The sequence below is a fragment of the Rhododendron vialii genome, chromosome 12a, assembly GCF_030253575.1.
Source record: "Rhododendron vialii isolate Sample 1 chromosome 12a, ASM3025357v1".
NCBI classification, from domain to species: domain Eukaryota; kingdom Viridiplantae; phylum Streptophyta; class Magnoliopsida; order Ericales; family Ericaceae; genus Rhododendron; species Rhododendron vialii.
In genome coordinates this window covers 7,631,775-7,652,118 of record NC_080568.1, presented here as the reverse complement: position 1 = coordinate 7,652,118, position 20,344 = coordinate 7,631,775, and the positions used below count along the sequence as shown (strand labels likewise).

The following is a 20,344-nucleotide window of genomic DNA, read 5'->3' as shown; positions in this document are numbered from 1 at the left end:
TGAAGGGCACGAAAAGCCATCCAAAGCAGGAAAAAGTGGAACACAAGAGGGCCATTCAGTACAGGTAAGGACACATGATAATATGTATATGAACGTAATGATATAATGTCATATATTTTATACGAAAATGTGTAAGGATATATATGTTTATAACCTGTAATATATATGGTTATATATGATTTTCTGTTTCATTTTAATCATATTGCACCATCATATGATTGTTGGATGTTCCATAGTATTAATGATATAATGTTATATATGATGTACATAATATTGAAAGGTTATATGTATTGTTATAACCTGTCATATATATGGTTATATATGTTAATCTGTATCAATTTCATTGTATTTGCAACAGCATACAAATGTTATATGTTGCATATTAACTTTGATATAATGTTATATTTAATCTAACTTGAAATATATGATGTTATAATTTGAATTATATATGGTTGCAAGTGATTTTTTGTAACAATTTCTGTATTTTATGCAGGTCAACTTTAAATACTGTGGTAAAACTGATAAGGAGTATTCCTACTGGGCAATTCACACCACTTCAAATTCAAGAGATCAAGAAGACACCATTTGCTGAACTTCTGTTGGGTATTGTCGAAGCAAATCTGGATGAGGCCTACGTACGGAAGAGTGATACCGACGTTTTAAAGTTGGTAAAGCAATATGAGGGGACGAGTGGGAGGTTTAAATTGGGTGGCAAGTCTGTGAGAATAACAGCGAAAGAGGTAACACTCATATTTGGAATACAATTCGGTCCTACAAGGATTGTACTAAATCCAACTCCAAGGGTACCGAAATCAGACTTCGCTGATCGACTTTGCCCAGGTCCCAAAGGCCAAAGGATATTAACAATTCCGGTACTAAGGGAATTCTTTACCAAAGCTGTTAAAGGCAACACTTTGCAGGATGCGAAGGACTTGGCACGTGTCCTATGCCTTTTGTTAATAGGGACATTATTTTTTGCAAACACACAAGTGAGAGTTAGTTGGGGTTACTTGGAGTTTGTGGAATATTTGGATAATAGCACCTCATACGATTGGGCAACATTCATCATCAAAGATGTCATCCAAGAACTAAACAAAAGAGCTTCTTCCTTACCAACAAAAGTAGAAGGATGCGTAATGGGGCTTATGGTAACAATAACTTCCCACTTTTTAACTTTTATAGTTTTTCCAATTTTTTGTTATGTTTTAAACTAATTTGTGTCTTCTTTTGGAAACAGTATTGGCTCTGTGAGCATGTGTCTATAATTAAATAAGGAGATCCACAAATCATACCAAGGTTCATCAAGTGGAGGCTTGGTGACCTAACCAAGGCATTACGTACAAACAACTTGGACTCACTTAATCTGCAATCGGTAAATATTAGATAGAGTTATGTGTTTTTTTAAGGAACATAGATGATCAATTATAAAACAGTTTTGGTGCTGCATGTGATTTATAAACGTCATTGTTTATGGTATTTTTTTGAAGGTATTCTCCTCAGAGTTGCAGCCATACGACAAGGAGGAAGAGTTGTATCGGTTTTTCCAAGTACCCGAACACGATGCTGATGTCAAGGCCAGTAAGTTGAAGACAGCAGTTGACAAGTCGGGCGACGAGGTCATGGAGGATACAAGTGATGAGGATACGGATGATGAGCAGGATGAAGTGGTAACCCTCCGAGATATAATCAGAAAGTTGACCGAAGAAAATGTGGAAAAGGATCGGATAATTTCTGATCTTCAGAAGGAAAATGAGGAGAAAAATTCCACAATTTCTGAACTCAGGAGAAGGATTACGAATCATCCACAAAACACAACAGCTGGTTTAGGATTCGAAAGCATTTCCGCACAGTTTGACAAAGACCACCTTGAACACGTAAACATTACTTTACAGACAGAGATTGGTGGCATGATTATAGATAAAGACATTGTTGAAGAAAAACTGGAAGTCGCCGGAGATATCATTGATGATTTTGTGATACACAATGTTACACAAATGTACCAGGTACCTCATATATATTAGGTTATATATGTAGGCAGTAAGTTAACAATTATAAGTGATGATTATTTTTTGAAAACAGACAGTTGAAAATGTGGGTCAGAAAGAATCCAATGCTAAAAAAGTGGATGACGGGAGAGATAAACATGAAATAGAAAATTTGAAAGAAGAAGAAGAAGAAGACGAAGAAGAAGAAGAAGAAGGAGAGGGGGGGTTTGAAATTGTCCAGGATGAGGGTGGGCCAGAGAAAATAATGGTGCCAGATGCACAAGTGGACAGTACGACTGTAGAGGCATACACGAGTATACTAGGATGTAACACACCTAAAGGAAAGAGGGGAAAAACCAAAATAAAAGTGAAATCATCGTCTCTGACCAGAGGAGTCAAAAAAAACTTTAACCAGAGTGGAGAAGCGGTCAGATGATTATGTCTACGTTGATTTGAAAAATGGGGCAAAGAATATACCGAAACAAAAGTGGAATCTACGTGAAGTATCGTTGATGCACTTGCTCCCAAATACCGATGCGAACCTATTGCAACAAATTGTTGATTGTTCTGAGGCTGATATCACGTAAGTAAAAATACTAAACTAATATAACCTCATATGAAAAGATTGCATAACATGATATTTGCTGCTGTTTTCAACATGATCTATGAGACGAATTTTTTTTGGTACACATTTTTTTGCGCATCACATGATCTCAAGTACGTTTTTTCTGATAGTTTTTTGGTACACATGTGTGATAACAGTTGTACTGTCTGGACCAATGATGTGACGAGAGAAGTTGTACCTCTGGAAGACATAATGAAACTCTTGCAAGGAGGGGACGTCTCAAACTGGGTATGTAAATCATATTTTATATCATACTGCAAATACATATCAAACTGGGTATTGGTCGATTCTGTTCTTAAATAGGAAACTAATGCAGATGATCGACGATCTCGCTCGTATGTTAACAATCCAACTGGATAAAGATAACCTTAACCATGGTAACGTTGCATATTTCCCATGTACAATCTGGGTAAGCAACATCTACTTTACTTCGTAACTGCATGCTTATTTAAGGTTATATATGATTATCTGTCTAATATATTGGGCTGTAATTCTGCTGCTGCTGTAGTTCTGTTAGTTCAATTCTGTTATTCCAGTTGTTGCTGAAGTTTTGGTACTAAAATCTAATAGAGAAGGGTTGCAGTTGCTACTGCTCCTGTTTATTACTAGTTTTCTGTCTTGGCTACTGTTTTTAAGTAAAAATGGTGTCTTATATGACTGGAATCTGATATTTCGTACAGCTCTGTATCAGAATGTCACATGTTTCTCTTCGTATATATGGTTATATAAACGTTGCTGAAATTAAGATGCTACTGCTGTTCTGTTGTGTGCATCAGATGTAATGTTCTGTTTTCCTTTGCACACAGTTGTTCTGTTGTTTTATACACATCTTAACTCAGTTGAACTTCATAATCTTACTTAATCATAAAGTACATTAACGTCATAAAGTACAACTGATAAAGACCAAGCACAAGTTTTGCAATGACGTGTCAGTAACATAACTTTTCATGTACGAAGCATCCCTTTATACTTGGGTTATGAATGTAATCTTATATAACGTTATATAATATAACCTCATATGGAAATATTGCATTACATGAAATTTGCATTGCACTCATATTAACTCAAGTAAGTTATTGCTATATTTTTTTTTAAAATTACATGCATGATTATCTATCTACTGTCCTTATAAGATTTTTCAATGCATCAAACTATACTGCACAACGAGAAAAGCGACATGAGAACAGTTCTGCTAGACGTAAAGCTTCATCGTGTGTTTGAAAACGTCCAGCAACATGGGTCTAAATACTATCTGTACTTGGTATTCCCTATGAATGGCAGCGGGAACAAACCGCTAAGATTTACACCGTACCATTGGACCATTCTGTTATTTGATGTTAGGAAAAAGAACTGGATGCACTACAATTCGTTGAAGAAGAGAGACGGCAGCGATCCAATTCTGAAAGACGCTACCGTTGTGGTACACTTACTAATACCATATACACAAATACTCATACTCTCATTCACGAACAATATCAACACTACTAATGTTGTGCTTTCTAAATGTAAAAAAAATACGTTGAGAATTACATGAATGCCAGGCATGCTGAGCTGAATAACCAAAGTACCGATACAGAAGTTTTACTTGAAGACCAGAAGTTCGATGCTCCAATCTGCTCACCTAAAAATGCTCCACAACAACAAAATACATCGTAAGCTTCAAACCACCACAAAACTCCTACATACAGCAGTTTGTCAAGAACTCAAAATAAACTTATCATACTTATTTGCCTCGAAACTATGTAGGGTTGATTGTGGGGTTATCGTATGCATGCTTATGGAACTAGTGGCGCACCTTGAGCCAATCCCAAAAACATTGCCGAAGGTTGAAATTGTTCAGTTCAGAGCTAGTTTAGTCTCTCGATTTTTGAACGATGAAGGTAGAAGCTGGACAATAAAGAAATGGGAAGCCAGACGGATGGGAAAGGGGTCGCAATGACCAATCAAGAGATGGATAGTAAGATGATGATGAGATTGTTTGTGATATGAGAGGGACAAATGTGGTTTTAATTTTTGTGTAAAGATAGCAGAAAGATTTTTCTGAGGCAGACATGGTACTAAACTCTTGGATGGTTCATTCCAAACAAAGTTTGACTTGACCACTGACTTGTAAATAAAATCCTATCTTATATGGTTCATTCCAAACAAATTTTATTGGGCTGTAATAATGCTGCTGCTGTAGTTCTGTTAGTTCAGTTATGTTTGTACAGCTGTTGCTGATGTTTTGGTACTGAAATTCTAATTGAGAAGGGTTGCAGCTACTAATGCTCCTGTTTATTACTAGTCTGCTAATGCTCATGTTTATTAATAGTCTTATGTATTGGCTACTTTTTTAAAATAAAGATGGTGTCTTATATGGCTGCAATCTCATCTGCTGCAGTTTCTTTGTATTCTGAAGCTAGATTGCTGCTGTTTTTATGCCTGTTATGCAGTTGTTTTGATTCTGTTATGCTGTCCAATTTAACCACATCTGAAGTTCTAAAGGCTTATGTAACAGAATGTGTAAAGTGGAATGTGTAAAGCTCTGCTTTTATGCTATCCAAGTCATGCTGTTATGCTATTAACCGAATGTGTAATTGATTTTGCAATTTGGTTTATCCAAAAAAAAGATATATCTCCATACAACTGATAAAGACCAACCACAAGTTTTGCAATGAATTGTCAGTAACGTAACTTTTCATGTACGAAAAATCCCTTTAAACCTTGGTTATGAATTAGTTATCAAAAAACTGGACAACATTACGAACATATATGGTCATATAATTGAGTATGACATACGTAACTCTAAAAAGCAGCCATACGTAACGTTATATAACTATAATAACGTTATATACAGTGTACCTGAACAGGAGAACAAACTGTGCAAAACTCATGTATACAAAATATTAAACTCTTTATTTATCCATAATCCACACGAAACAACTTCAATATTTAAGCATGAATAAGGAAAAAAAAAACCCCACAACTTTATTCTATTCTTCATCATAATCTCTCATTTATTCTCATATTTGACTCATTGCCTCATATATCGCTTGGCTCTTTGCATGTTCTTCGGTTGTGCTTTGAAGCCTTGTGGCACCTCCCACATTTATTTGGCCTAGTATATGACTCTTTACCCCTTGAACGAATGCGTTTAACTTTGGGCCTACCTGTTGGCCGCCTGTTCCATGGAGGATTTATAACCCGGTCATCTTCATTTGTAAAATCAGGAATGTCACTATTTACAACTGGATATATGGGTTCTTCATATGCACGCCGATACACATTGACAAGGTATAACGGATCCATGTGGTCCACCAAAGTTCCTTCCCCTCCGCAAGCTTTTATAATAACCGTTGCAGCATGCTTACACATGAAACCGGTATACTGCCATTGACTACAAGAGCACGTCCTTTCCTCAACAGATACTACTTTCGGGGAAAGACAACGCACCTCGTACAAACCACCCTTCGACATAATGATCCTCCACGACCTTCCTTTCTTGATAAAGCGAGCTAACTTCTTATCCATATTCGGACAAATAACTAAATTCCATTTCATCGACTTTACTCTCATACCTGCCATTTGCTTCATAATTTTGCGACGAAATTCATCAACTAAATAAAAAATAGGCATTTCATGAGCTTTAAGAATCCAGTTGTTAAACGACTTGACAGCACTAGAGCTCATCTCGCCGTACCGTTGACCTTTAAAATACGCATTACTCCAATGCTCTTTAGGGACACTTGCAATAAAGGACCTAGCTTTATCCCCACCAAATTGGTAAAAATCTTCCTCCGCAGCTTTGTAAACTGACACCGATGAAGCATATGCACATTTGTTGAACAATTCTACGAGCCTATTCCGAAAACCTTTCCTAAACCGACCAGGAAAGTGATCCTTAAAGTTAAACTGTAGGTGATAAAGACAGTATACATGATGACAACCGGGGAACATAACAGGAATGTTGTCGACAAGACCTGCGTTACGATCAGTAATAAAGGTAATAGGACGAGTGGACAATGTACTCCTCAAAAGGCCAAGAAACCAAGTCCAATTAGCATCATTTTCAGCGTCTCAAATTGCATAAGCTATAGAGAATAAACCTGCACATGAATGATAAACGTATAACGTTATATGCAAACTCCTTTCATGTGTAGCTTCACATAATAGAACATAAAATGTTATATATTCAAAGCTGTACAAATGAAATTTAATATATAAGGATATAACATAAACAACGAACACAAATATACATTGATTTGCATCTTTTCCTGTTGCGGCAAGGAGTGTTCCTTTGAATCTACCTTTCAAATGGGTGGCATCAAGACACAGAAAAGGCCGACAGTAATTGAAACTCTTTATACAAGCATCAAACGACACAAATAGCCGTGAAAACTCTTTGGTTACAGGATCAGATTCTAGCCTCAATACACTCCCCGGATTCGTAGCCCTTGCAGCTTCAACGTACCACCGAAGCCTATCGAATGAACCTTCATAATCTCCATACAATTTCCCCCTTGCCTTCTCCACACCTAACCAAGCATTATGATAGCACAAATCAAGACCATACTTGTCCGTAAACCAATCCTGCATGTCGATTGGAGAAGTCTTAGATTTTTTCTCAACAATCCAGCTATCTCATTCGCAACCAGACGGGATGACATGCGTTTATGCTTATTGGTTCGGTATGTTGACTCATAATTATGCTCATTATGACACTTCTTAATATGAAATACTCCATTGGTTCTATTTAAAATAGCATGCACCTTCCATTCACACCCTGTAATAACACAAACAGCAGTAACCCTAAGTAAATCATTTTTCATGAAACGGTACATAAAGCCATTCTCAATCGCATATTTAGCCAGCACAGCCCTGAACTCCTTCACACCTTTGGGAAACTCTTGTCCAACACCCTCTATCAAATTAGCTCAAGCTTCAGTCAAATACCTAATCTCCGTATGTTTACAATACTTTTCCGCGGGGTCCATTCCATCCACATATTCTACCTCATCATCAACAACTTCATCAACATCATCCATTTCATCAATAGTACTACCAACAATTAACCGGCTACTATGTTCATTCTCATCAACCTTTGCATTTATGCGATTACAATTACTAAGCAAGAAAATCATGTTCTCAAAATCAGATTCATTCTGAAGAGCACAAAAACCATCCTCATAAGCATATGAAACAGAAAACCTCCCTACCGACAGATTCTTCCACCTATTACAAATGCTGCTTAAGACATCATTCAACCTACCACCACCCGATAACTTCACCGGAAAAATCTGCAACCCATACTTACAAATAAACATGACTGTTGAATCCATAACAACTGCACACGTAACAATACACAACCAAAAAAAACAACAAATAACCGATAAATAAGGTTATGTATCAAAAAGAGGACAAAGTTTCAAACATATATGGTCATATATTTGCGTATGTCATATGTAACTCGTAACTCTACATACAATGTCATATAACGTTATATAATAGCAATAACGTTATATCAGTTTAAAAAACTTTATATAAGAAAACTAACGTTATATGCATAGTATCTGAAAAGGATAATATAGAATGTCTAATAACGTTATATAAGTATAACAACGTTATGCTTATATATACTTATATAACATTGGATATAGAGAGAGTAATAGAGAGACGATAGAGAGAGACGAGAGAGATAGAGAGAGACAGAGACGATAGAGAGAATGAGAGAGATACCCAAGAGAGATAGTGTGCCTACAACATCAACAGAGAGAGACAATAGAGATAGAGAGAGAGAGAGAGATACCCGAGAGGGAGGGAGGCGAGACTGCTTGGATCAATATAGGGAGACGACAGACGATCACCGGAGGAAATTTATGCCAGATCAATCGATTATTGCGAGACTGCTCTTTCTCTCTGTCGCTCTATTCAGCGTAACTGTTATTGCCTGAGATATTTGCGTGAGTGATTTCAAACGTAGGATAATAGGGTAAACAGAAGAGATTTGAATGAGAGGGTAAATCTATAAGGCATTATTTCCCTTTTAAAATGTAGTGGACTTCATGCCTTATCAAATTCATATTAGTGGACTTAGTGGGTTAGAAACTTGATAAGTGGACCTAATGGGTTTGAAGTAGGCTATAGTGGACCCTAGGCCAATTTTTTTTTAAAAAAAAATTGATAACCACGGGAGATGCTTTTACTTCGAATTTTTTTTTATCAAATTTGACCATAATATTGGATAAGGATGGGAGATGCTCTTACACCAATACAAAAATTTTACAACCACACACATTTATTCATACAATTTTACATACACACGTTACAGCAATTCTACGTACTCAACGTTAACTGTATTAGAAATCGTTCGATGCACATAGATTCTCATACAACAAATAATTCTGGACACAACTGTATCCGGAGTTGTGTTTTGACCGGGGAATTGAGGAGCCTGCCGTGCTCTAGCCACAGCTAGGGATGGCAATCCCGGCCGCCCCGCCCCGCCCCGCCCCGCCCCGCCCCATTCCCTGCCCCAAATGGATTTGGGATTCGGGGATTTTTTGAAGATCGGGTAGGGGATGGGGATAATTTTTTAAAAAAAATGGGGAACGGATAAGGGATGGGTATGAGTCTGTCCCCACCCCATCCCCGCCCCGCCCCGTTTGTGTGTGTGTGTGTGTGTGTGTGTGTGTGTGTGTGGGTGTATATATATATATATATATATATATATATATATATATATATATATATATATAAATAAGTTATATACATAAATGAAAATTATATAAGAGTATTATATATACATAAGTGAGGAAGAAAGAAAGAAACTAAATCTCACTATCAATTAACATAGAAGTAATTGAATTCACTTATCACGGATAGAAGATTAGTAGAAAAAAGAGCTCAAATCGATAGTTCTAGTCAGATAAATATTGTTCACATCTGATAAATATTGTTTACGTCGGAAACTCATGAAATAACGTCGTGTTGAGAGACTAAGAAACGAAGCTTTAAAGAGTTTTGCGTGTGTTGTTTGTTCTTGGCGTCTTGCTGCAGGAGGGATACCTGATTAAGAATACCGGTTTTGCCTGTGGTTCCAGTTGGATCCCCGATTCCCCACGGGGATCCCCGTTCCTCGTTTGGGGAAGGGATGGAAGGTAAAAATAATTCCCCGATGGGGATCGGGGAAGGGATGGGGATAGATTTAGATTCGGGGATCGGGGACGGGGATAGTGGTATCCACCCCCTACCCGCCCCATTGCCAACCCTAGCCACAGCACCCTCTGCCGTCATACGTTGCCGTGTTTGGCTCTCCCTTGCTCCTAAATTTCAGCCCCCCTTATTCCCCGTTTGGTAACCCATTATTATATGACACATCCTATAATACATGAAGTGGTCACACAAATTTGATCTTAGCCATTCAATAACTTTATAATAATTGTTCGAGCGGTCCTGTAAAAGATAAGCTCGATCGGATAATTGTAAGTAATTGATCCAAGTTTTTAATTTTTTTTGAATTCAGAATCTTGAATTGTGAACGAATTTTGAAAAAAATAAATTAGACAATTATGTGTCCAGAATTCCTCCAAATGCGAGCCACACAGCGCACGAGTACTTTCGGCATGTAGAGTTCATATGAGCGTGAGTGTGTAGAATGTTTGTGTAATGGGTGTGTTCCATTAACTAATATAAATACGTATTTTTAAAATAAATAAATATTTTATATTTTTTAAATTAAATATAATTGCTATGTTTGGTTGCTCTTTTTAAGAGTAACTTTTAACCATCGGCACAGTTTTTAATAAATCTTTCTCTTTATCTCTCTTCACTTATTGCCATTCCAACTCTCAAAAATAACTTTCTAAAAGTTCAACCAAACAAAGTGAATGTATTATATAAGAATAATTCGTAAGAGAGAAAATAAATACTTAAAAAATAAGTGCGAGTAAAAGCTATTTGCCAAACTAGGCACTTGGCCGTCGTACAGTTCGTTACTTGGGCGTCGTACAGCTCGTTTGTATTTGTGGGTCGATGATCATGAAGCATGATGCTAAACAAAATGGAAACCATGAGACTCTCCTCCTCTCTCCTCTCCTCAATCAAACACAATTCTCACTCCTCCTCCTCAATCTCCCACTCTCTCTCTTCTCCTCCCAAACCCAAATCCACGAATTTCATTTCCTTGAAAACCATGTACCCAGGGAATTCGATTCCCCGTGGAAACCGAAATCTCTCTGTCGTTTCTGCTTCTAAAGCCGACGATGGATCTCAGCTTGACTCTCCTTTTCAGGTACTCTCCCTCTCTCGGCTTGATTTTGTGATTAAGGAGGTGGATCGAAATAAAATATGTTTAGCTGTTATTAGGATGAATGAAAATAAAGCTTGAAAGTTAACTTATGAGTTTGTACATGTCTATCTATTGTGTTGCGTGCCGATTGTTGCATTATCTGCTTTGGGCTACCTCAATTGCGATAATTAAGGTCGGTAGAGAAATTATTATTTGTTCGATAAGTCAGGTGTCCGATCAGCTTAACGTGCTCTTTGACTAATCGGGGGAGCAATCTTGGAGACCAATCTCAATGTCCATTAGCGGGGTTCAATTAAATTTGGGGCATATGAGGCTGTGGACTGACTCCAAAAAGAGTTGATAATAGCTAGGACTCCTAGCCTAGGAGGATTCGAGCCTAACATCTTAAAAGGGAGCAAGAACCTAAGTCCAAGCTTGTCCACCAGGCAACCCCTTGGTGTTTTAAGGTGGGTAAAAATGAGTGTTTCAACGGACTGACTATTATTATCCTCTTTGGTAAATTATACTTGCATTACTTTAAATGGGGAAGCTAATCTTCGTTGATTATGTAGGAGCACCAGGTGTACTCAAACTTACCTCTGTTGGCGTTGGTGGTATTTAAATTATTTTTTACTCTTTTTTTTTCTTCTAAATTTGTTGGGAGGTTGTGTCTGGCGAGACTCGAGAGGCGCACAAAGGATTTGTATTTAGTCGACCCAGATCACATATATTTCTGTAATGATAAGTTGATAACAAATAATATATCTACATATTGCAACTTCCTAAGCGTGAAGACGAGACGAAATTGTATGGATATACCTAGACACCTCTTAATTTTACACTCATGACCAAAAATGGTTGAGAAGTTGGAATTTTATGGGGCTTTTATGCACATATGTAGAACGAAAATCCTATATGTAGAATTTTAAGAATTTTTTTAACCCCTAGGGACTTGTTAGCTCAATCTCGTTGAACATTTTCAAATTAATGGAAAACTAGTACAATCAACTCTAACAAATGACATGACATTCTGTTCAACCCAGGCTTAAAAATGAGATTTTTGACTTTTCTGAAAGCTAATGTTACTCAAGTTCAAAATCCAAAATTCCCCCAAGGATCAATGTGAAAATCTGTTCTTATCGTGGGTTTTATCTATACTGTCCATGTTTCACCGAGTTTGAGCCGAAGGCAAGTAATCCAAAAAACTAGCTTGTTTTATTATTTTTTTCTCCAAATAGAATCGCTAGGTTTGGCAATTGGGTTGGAATTTGTTTCTGCTGCCTCATTTTATCTCTGAATATTGACCAATCCGAGTTTCACAACTTTAACCATGGACATCGAGACTTTGCAGTCAGTGTTTTCTCCTGATACAGCTGCATGTTTCCTTTTGTTTCTTTGATAGGACAACTTTTTCTGTGTGCATGCAAAGTTAATAGTTCTCTCAATGCAATAGTTGTGTTTAATATTCGTTGGTAGCTAAGCAACTAGGAACTTGTATCAATATGGTGTTAGATATAAGGGCCCTAGATATAACAATAACTAGAAACCCTGCACTATGTGTCTAGATGAGTATTATGAAGACGAAGACCTAATATTTGCAGTATTGACGCTAAAGTGCAGCATATATAGTCCTCCTTGCGATATGTTAAATGTCCTTGAACAATCACCTGTTTTTTTTTTTTCCTTTTTCCGTTAATGGTGCTAATGAAGTTCTTATATTTTCCTGCTTCGTTGCAGGGAGGGGAATCATTCTTTAGGAGTGTGTTGGCAAGCATGGAAGCAGTTTATTTAAATAGGAACCCGACGGCTAAATCAATCTTGGAGCGTGTCCGTTTAGTGGACAATGATCAAATATGCTACGATCATCTTGCGTTTAGGACATTTGGGGTATAACTTATGCTTGCTTTTGTGCATTAATTCAGTACGGCTTAATTTTGCTATATCTTTTGTCAATTCACAGCACTGTTGGTAATATTGACCCTAGTTTATAATTTATATCCAATATAACGCAAAGAAATGTGAAAAAACATGCCCTTCCTAGTTCCTATCTCCTTTCATTGCACTTGTACAGTTGTACGTACATGCATAAAGATACAATTTGCCTTACGTCAATCCTTACTCGCCGATCTGCTTTTGTTTCTCAGTTTCCCTAGTTTGTTTGTGGAATTTTTCTTTCTTTGATGGATATGTTACTTTTACTCCTACATCTACAGGTGAACGGCTATGGAATTGATTCAATGGCAAACTTTTTCCTGGATTTTGGTTACACTCAACGCGAGGAGTTGAGATTTCCGGCAAAGAAGTTGAAAGCACTATGGTTTTCTCCTCCCAGTCTTCCTGTTTTTGATGGTGGCAGCGGTGTTGGTGGGCCCTTGCCTAGGATATTTATCTCAGAACTTCTTGTAGATGAAATGAGCCAGCAAGCTCAGGTTTGTTGCTGATATTTTTCTGGTTAGATGATAGCCTGGTTCACACTGTTGCTAAGAGCATGTAACATGATTCTGATAAATTCAGGAACGGTATGTGGTTTCAATTCACAAGAGTAGAATGTGTCTTTTCCATGTTTATCCAAGAATTATAGATTTTGATTGCTGTATACCCAAAAAGATCTTTCAGGACTCATTGATCATTATAATCGACGGGTAGTGGGCTAGACTTCTAGGTAGAAGTAATATAGTCTTTAACTGATATCTATACTGTTGTGAAATATAGTTTAGTAGATATGGCATATGTACTGTGCAAGCAATGTAAGTTTTGTAACATTTACTTTGTTTTCTTCTTTCTGAATTTCGAAAGAATGAGATCTGCTTTTGATAAAATGAGTTTCCATTATTGGCCTCAGCATATAGAAATTAAGTTGGAATTTTGAAAGTGAAAAAAGCTATTTCTCTGGTCTTTGGCAAATAGTATCCAATTATGTCCATTTTCAGCTGTTTCTAACCTGTGCTCTTTTCCTTTGATTTTACTTTTCTATATTTGGTCTGATGCTTTCTTTTTCAGCTATCATTTGCTTTCTATTTTTAACCACATTTCATTAAAATTGTTGCATCATGCATGCAGGAAATAATTAGGAAATACACCCAAATATCAGGTAGTGGATACAAGCACGCTGCTCTTTCAAGTGCTCTGGGATCTTTGACGTGGGAAAAGCCCTTATACTCCGAATTCCAACTTTTGGCAAGGTATATGATGTTCATTGAGCTGTGCATATGGTCTTGTCTTCATGACTATATGAACTCATTCTTGTATTTATGCCCACATTGAAAGGATTTAACAGGCAAATAACCTGAATTTTTGTTGTACCTTCAGACATTTTGTTGCTAATATTTTTGGCTCCCATTTCTTCAACTTTTGCAAGAACTTTGTTGTGGTTTCTGTCTGCTTATAAAACTTGGATCATTCGGTAAAATTGAAAAGAGACTGGGACAAGGGCCAAATGGCTTATCTGTGGGGTCAATCAGAACAAACGCTAAGTACATCTAATATATTGTCAAAAGATATATATCCAAACACTAGCAAGAAATAGATGAACATGAATAAACATCCAGGTACTTTTATATTATTCTTTGCACGAGTGAGAGATCCCAGGAATTTATGAATATATTAAACGCATGTACATATGAAGGAATTCAATTATTGTGTTGATTATATGTTATCCAAAATTTAAAAGCAAACCAGGTTAAAAGATAGAAACAAAAACCAAAAATATCCAAATTTCCGATGGTTTTCGGAGAGAAGTGCTTTTGGGGGTTAAAGTGAACCATCTTGTTGCACAGGTCCCACTTTTTAGTTTTTACTTGGATCGATCATTGATTCCTGTCTTGGGTATTGAAACACCAGTCGTGGTCCATGTGGTTTTGTTCTTAATTCCGAAGTTTAATTGCATCAATGGTACAATCTACAGCTATTAATGCATGATTTTTGGTGGATTTTTAGGGAAAGTGAATATGCTGCGTGGACTCTTGTCAATGGTTATGCAGTCAATCATGTCACTATATCCACACATCGGCTGAAATCTCATTTGAGGGATATCAAAAGCCTCAATCAATTTATAGAGAAGAACGGGTTCAAGTTGAACTCTGAAGGGGGTGTTCTAAAGGGTTTGTGACCAATAACTTCTTTTTGCCTCCAGCTTATTTTGTTGTTTTTCAATCAAGCTATCGAATGGAGATGTAGTCTACATCAGAATGTCCGTATTGGAGATATTCCCAGAAATAGAATGCAAGTAATTTGAGATTTTCTTGTGATCTAATTGACCCTACATTGATGGGCACACAGGGTGGAAGGAACCTATGGGAATGACTTGAGTAACAGTATGATGACCACCTTTGGTGACCGTGTTTTGTATACAATGAGAGTTGTCGCAAATGCAATTGTTAAGAGACATTAATGATTTTGTGACAATTCACGTGATATCCAAAACACGATATCTAATGTGGGGACCATAGCATTATTGAAAGTTCTTTTATCTCCTGTTTTTTGCAGATGAGAGCTTGGTCTATTGACTACAAAAGTATGTTTGGAAGTTTATTTTGGTTTAGTTTCAAGAATAGTATTTAGCGCGGAAAATGTTCATGTCTAAAGCTTCTTAAGGGATATCTCAAATCCTTTTGCCCATTAGGCCCAAAAGCCAAAATCTTCTAAATGAAAAGTTTGGACGGAGAGAGAATTAAGCTCATGGGGGTTTGTAGGTTTTCTGATGTATCTTGCTGAAATTTGATCTATTTTTGTGTTGCTGAACGGTGTTATGATTCTTTCATCATCTGTTGCGTGAGAGGCATCAACTATTTTGTAAGCCACCGGGCTAAATCAAATATTCTCGAACATCATGTTCCTTTCGGTTTCCCTAATCTGATTCTTTCAGGGATGGTGCAGATAACTAATAACTTCATTTCTTCACTGTCAGTGAGCCCTGATGGTCTTCTTCTTCAAAGTTCAACTGTAGCAGATTCAGTCTCTTTCTCTTTTTCTGATGGTGTCACGGAATCTGTCCCCTGTTCATACATTGAGTTCGCTGAACGGCTCATTCTTCCTCAATTCAAGGATTTGCCAGAAAAGGAGGTTCGACACCCTTCTTAACAAGATTATGCTTCTTGATTCCAAATTATTTATTATCCAACACGTATAATGACTATGCATTCTCGGTCTTAATTCATCATGTACCCTCATTATACTTCTATTAAATTGAATATCTGCCACCTCCAATTTAGAAATTGGATCAATTGAGGCGCGGATAAGTTGAAGGAACACATGCAGTCTTTCACCATGAATACCACAGAGTCGGAAATATTTCACCGAATAGTATTCCATAATGCAATGCTGCATCTCATGATTCTTCTCTGGAAAAACTTCCCGTCATGTAGTGTTTTCTTATGTTAGTATAATCTGTTCATATTGATTTTTTTGGTAGAGTATTCATATTCTCTTGTTTCATGTTGCATTGTTCCTAATCGCTCGTTTTGTCACCTGTGTAGGTTAAGGAATTCCATAGGCGAGACGGATTTGAGGTTGGAAACGCTGACAAGATCTTTGAGAGTACATCCAAGGGCCAGTTAACCAGAAAAGCTGGATGACAAAAAGAAGCTTCATCCATGGGTAAAAACTACGTGTGGCCATGAGAAAATAAGTCTCATTCTGTGACATTTATCTACTCAACATAGATCTGTATGGAGTGGTCACACTGTAACTTGTAAAAATTTGCGGGTGTTTTTTTTTTCCCGTTTAACAAATAAGAGAATGAACCGTTAATATTTGCACAGTTTGTATGTATGTTATATAATTTATATCAGATGGGCCTCTTGCCCTTGTGCTATGTGTACTAGGTTGCTTGTTCTTCACCATGGTTATGAGAACTGGGAAGTATGGGTGATCATCTTACTACCTTCACTGTTTGGTATTGTAGAGACCCGTAAATTTCCTATTTAATTTTAATATTTGTAGTAAAAGAAAATAAAAGAAAAGAAAAGGACGAAAATGGTTTAATTATGAATGTGGGGGTCTTATGTGCAAGGTTTGAAAGTTGTGGGTGTTGGGATAACATTGTGCATGTGTGTGTTCGTGTATACCAGGGAGGTGTTTTCCTTTTTTTTATTTTCATTTTCATTCTCATCTCTCTCTCGTTTCTCTCTCTCGGTCTCTCTCTCACCCAATCACTCAAAAACCCATACCAATCAACTCCCAAATCATTTTCTACTTGCATTTTGGGACTTGTATCTCGTTGGATAAGGCTTGGTTTGGAGTATTTTCGCTTGATTTGAATTTCGGAAGCTAAGGCTTGCACAATCTTTTTGATTTCGGTTTGGATACTCGAGGTAGGGAATTCTACATCTCTTTATATGTTATTTGAGTGTTTTTATGCATTATTCGGGCTTGTATTGGTTGTCTTTGAGTTTGAATAAAAATCTGTTGTGGTTGTAAGAATCGTTTGTTTTTCCTTGATTCCTACCGGTAGGCCCGTCATTTCTACCGGTAGAACATTGTTGCGTTGTCAGAAAATTAGCTTCCTACCGGTATAACTTTTCTCCTACCGGTAGGCTGTCTCAAATTTTCTTCGTGCATAAATGGTGGCCTTTCTGATCAGTTTTTGTACCGGTAGGACTTGATCCCTACCGGTAGAATCTCGGAGATTTTTTTTCAACACCTACCGGTACCTTTCCTTTTTCTACCGGTAGAAACCTTGATCCCTACCGGTAGAATCTCTGATCAGTTTTTGTACCGGTAGGACTTGTTCACACTGTTTCCGGTTTGTACCGGTAGGTACCCATTTCCTACCGGTAGGTAAGCTGTAAAAAGTAAAAAAATTCCCTGATGCATTGAAGTCCAATTTTTTTCCCCCAAAGTCTTAAATCATTTAAGGGGGGTTTATATTATTATATACATATATAATGAGAAATCAGGTGGTTTTGCTTGTCCCATGTGCTACTTGTGATGCATTGGAGATTGTTCAAAGTGATGGAACTATAGAATGATAAACATGAGTTTCTCGCTCGACACTTGTACGAACGGTATACTTGAGAATGTGAACGACGCGCGAACACTCGGGGTCTATCGACGGGTGGGTGTCTGGCAGGGGATATCAGAGTTCCATAATTAGACTGGCAGGAGCTAATGCTCAAAATAATCACTCAAGGCCCAACCTTCAAGGTGGGTGCTTGGCAGGGGATATCGGGGTCCCAAAATTAGCCCGGCAGGAGCTTCGGCTCAGACACACAAATGACACGACATGTTGAGACATAAACTGAACGGGTATGGTTTATGGGTTGAATAAAAGAAAGATCGGAGATTTTGGGACACTCGTTCATGATAATTGTGCTTTCTCCGTTGTCTTGATTTTTTTCAATCATTCGTCTCGCTCATTTGCATATAAAGGTTGCGTAGACTTTTCTACTGGGCTAGTGTAGCTCAAGCCTTATATTATTTTCAGGTGCTAACCCGGGACCATAGCTTGCATTGCTTGGCGTGCTTGGAGTGTGGACATTATTTTTGAATGAAAGCTAACCGAAGGAGTTACCTATTCATCTTTGTAAATTTATTTTGAAAGATGTATTTGTAACTTAAATTGTAATTCTTTTGACTCGGAATATTGTAACCACTAATTCTCTTTCGAACTTCGCTACTTATGACAATTTGGGGCCGTCGAGCTGATATTGTAATATTTTGGAACCGTGTGAACTTGGAAGCGTAATTAAGGGAATGAGAACACAGTGGTCTTTTGGGTACCGTACGAATATTTGTGAGTATTCTTATTATGTAAATTATTTATAATTATGTTAAAAATCGAGTACGTGACAGGTATCGTTTTCAAAAATCATGTTTTGCTTTCAGAGAAGAGGGTAACAATATATTCGAATACGAATTGCTTTCAACCTGTTAAAAATTCTTTTAAATTTGACGCTACGCGAAATAAATTTGGACACCTATTTTGAACTCTTTTAAGTTTCAAATCGCTCGAGTGGATAACCCAGGAAAAGTTTTCTTGGAACAAGTTAAGATAGTGATTATTAAAGCACGAGATGAGATAAGCTTGACCGTTAAGCATAATCTACGTTGAACATAAGCATAAAAACTCGTAGAAAAAATGGTCAAAATTTAAACAAGTTACTCAACTGGATTTAGATAAAAAGAAGATGATTGCGACACAAATATGTTGAGAATGGAATGATTGACCAATAATATCTAGCATTGTTTTGACAAAGACGCGATCATGTGGGAATTTGCCTCATTCTAGTTTTGGTGGACAAAAGATGAGAACGTGGATGGATAAGTATCAGTGTCGGTTTCGGGTGTCTACAAAAATCCCTGGTTTTGGTTTGTTTTGTTCCACTTGTTGGTAGGGTGGCCCAACTTTGCATCACACAATCAGTTTTTGCTGATTTTACATTTTTTCATTCTGTTTTTTATTTTTATTTTACGAACAATATCATCTCAGTTCTAGCATTTTCTTATTTGGGGGACTCAAAATTTCTGGGCCCGGTCACCAATAAATTTCCTGTCTGTATCTCTTTCTACTCATTATTCTCAAAAACCACCCTTAAAATCCAAAATGAACAAAGTCATTATAAATAACAAATAAATAGTACAATCAAACAGATTACAAACCATATGAATAGAAATGAAACACCCTCACAAGTTCCGAAAGAATAGCACGACAGTGCCCTCAACACCAATCACACGAGCAACAATACTTACAAAACAAGGATAAAGAATAAAAGACAAAGATAAATCAATATAAAGCTCGGCGTTGTGTGATACGGTAAGTGTGAGGTTTGTGACGTTGATTCAGTTTCTTGTGCACATCACAAGCATCAGCCTTTTAACCTATTGCCCCCACATCTAACACTTTCATTATTAGTAGTTCCTTAATGGTTAAATCATATGAATGAAACCACACATTTCCACATGGCAGTACCTTTTATGTTATCAAGAGGGAGTACTATTTTCGAGTTTTCTACCTTGGGTGCAGTTGTTCTCCGGATCCAACCCAAGTCCTAAAAAGTGACAAGAGCTGTTCATAAGTTAATGTTATTCTGCTGGTTGAGTTTATCACACATGTTACAAACTAGACAGATCGGACATTAATAGAAATACGAATGGAATACGTTTGCTTTGAGAAAATCAACGACAAAGATAACAGTCCTCAATTTTCAAAATAAATCTAAAGACAAACATGTTAAGCTCATGTGGTTACAATACTAGATTAATGTGATTTTTACAAGCACTATTTTTAACGTGTCCAAGAAATATGGTGCCACTTTGAACAGGTGCCCCTCCTTCCTTAAACAAGTTTAATTACACAGACATTAATTAACTCATGTACTTACGAATTCTGCAACTTCTCTGATTACTGTAACTATTACTCCTGATTACTTTCTTCTTTTTTTTTTATTTTTATCCGCACCTGATTACTTTCTGATACTCCTATAATATCAAGGAAAATAAAATAAAGAAAGATAAAGAAAACAGAGGCCT

The 20,344-nt window shown here is 37.1% G+C and overlaps 1 protein-coding gene across 1 annotated transcript; it reads left to right on the top strand.

Moving 5' to 3' along the window:
* Positions 1 to 10,594: 10,594 nt before the first annotated feature.
* Positions 10,595 to 16,688, top strand: LOC131310402 (uncharacterized). Its single transcript, XM_058337397.1, has 7 exons — positions 10,595 to 10,879; positions 12,614 to 12,763; positions 13,090 to 13,305; positions 13,937 to 14,058; positions 14,813 to 14,976; positions 15,783 to 15,937; positions 16,351 to 16,688. Exons 1-7 carry the CDS (start codon positions 10,634 to 10,636, stop codon positions 16,447 to 16,449), a joined length of 1,152 nt encoding a protein of 383 aa, XP_058193380.1. The 5' UTR covers positions 10,595 to 10,633; the 3' UTR covers positions 16,450 to 16,688.
* Positions 16,689 to 20,344: the final 3,656 nt, after the last annotated feature.

What these genes read in the sequence shown, in the direction of transcription:
- LOC131310402 (XM_058337397.1), top strand. Translation starts at nt 10,634, where the DNA reads ATGATGCTAAACAAAATGGAAACCATGAGACTCTCCTCCTCTCTCCTC. An exon ending in AGCTTGACTCTCCTTTTCAG is followed by an intron (nt 10,880 to 12,613) that starts GTACTCTCCCTC and finishes GCTTCGTTGCAG; the next exon opens with GGAGGGGAATCATTCTTTAG. An exon ending in AGGATTTGCCAGAAAAGGAG is followed by an intron (nt 15,938 to 16,350) that starts GTTCGACACCCT and finishes TCACCTGTGTAG; the next exon opens with GTTAAGGAATTCCATAGGCG.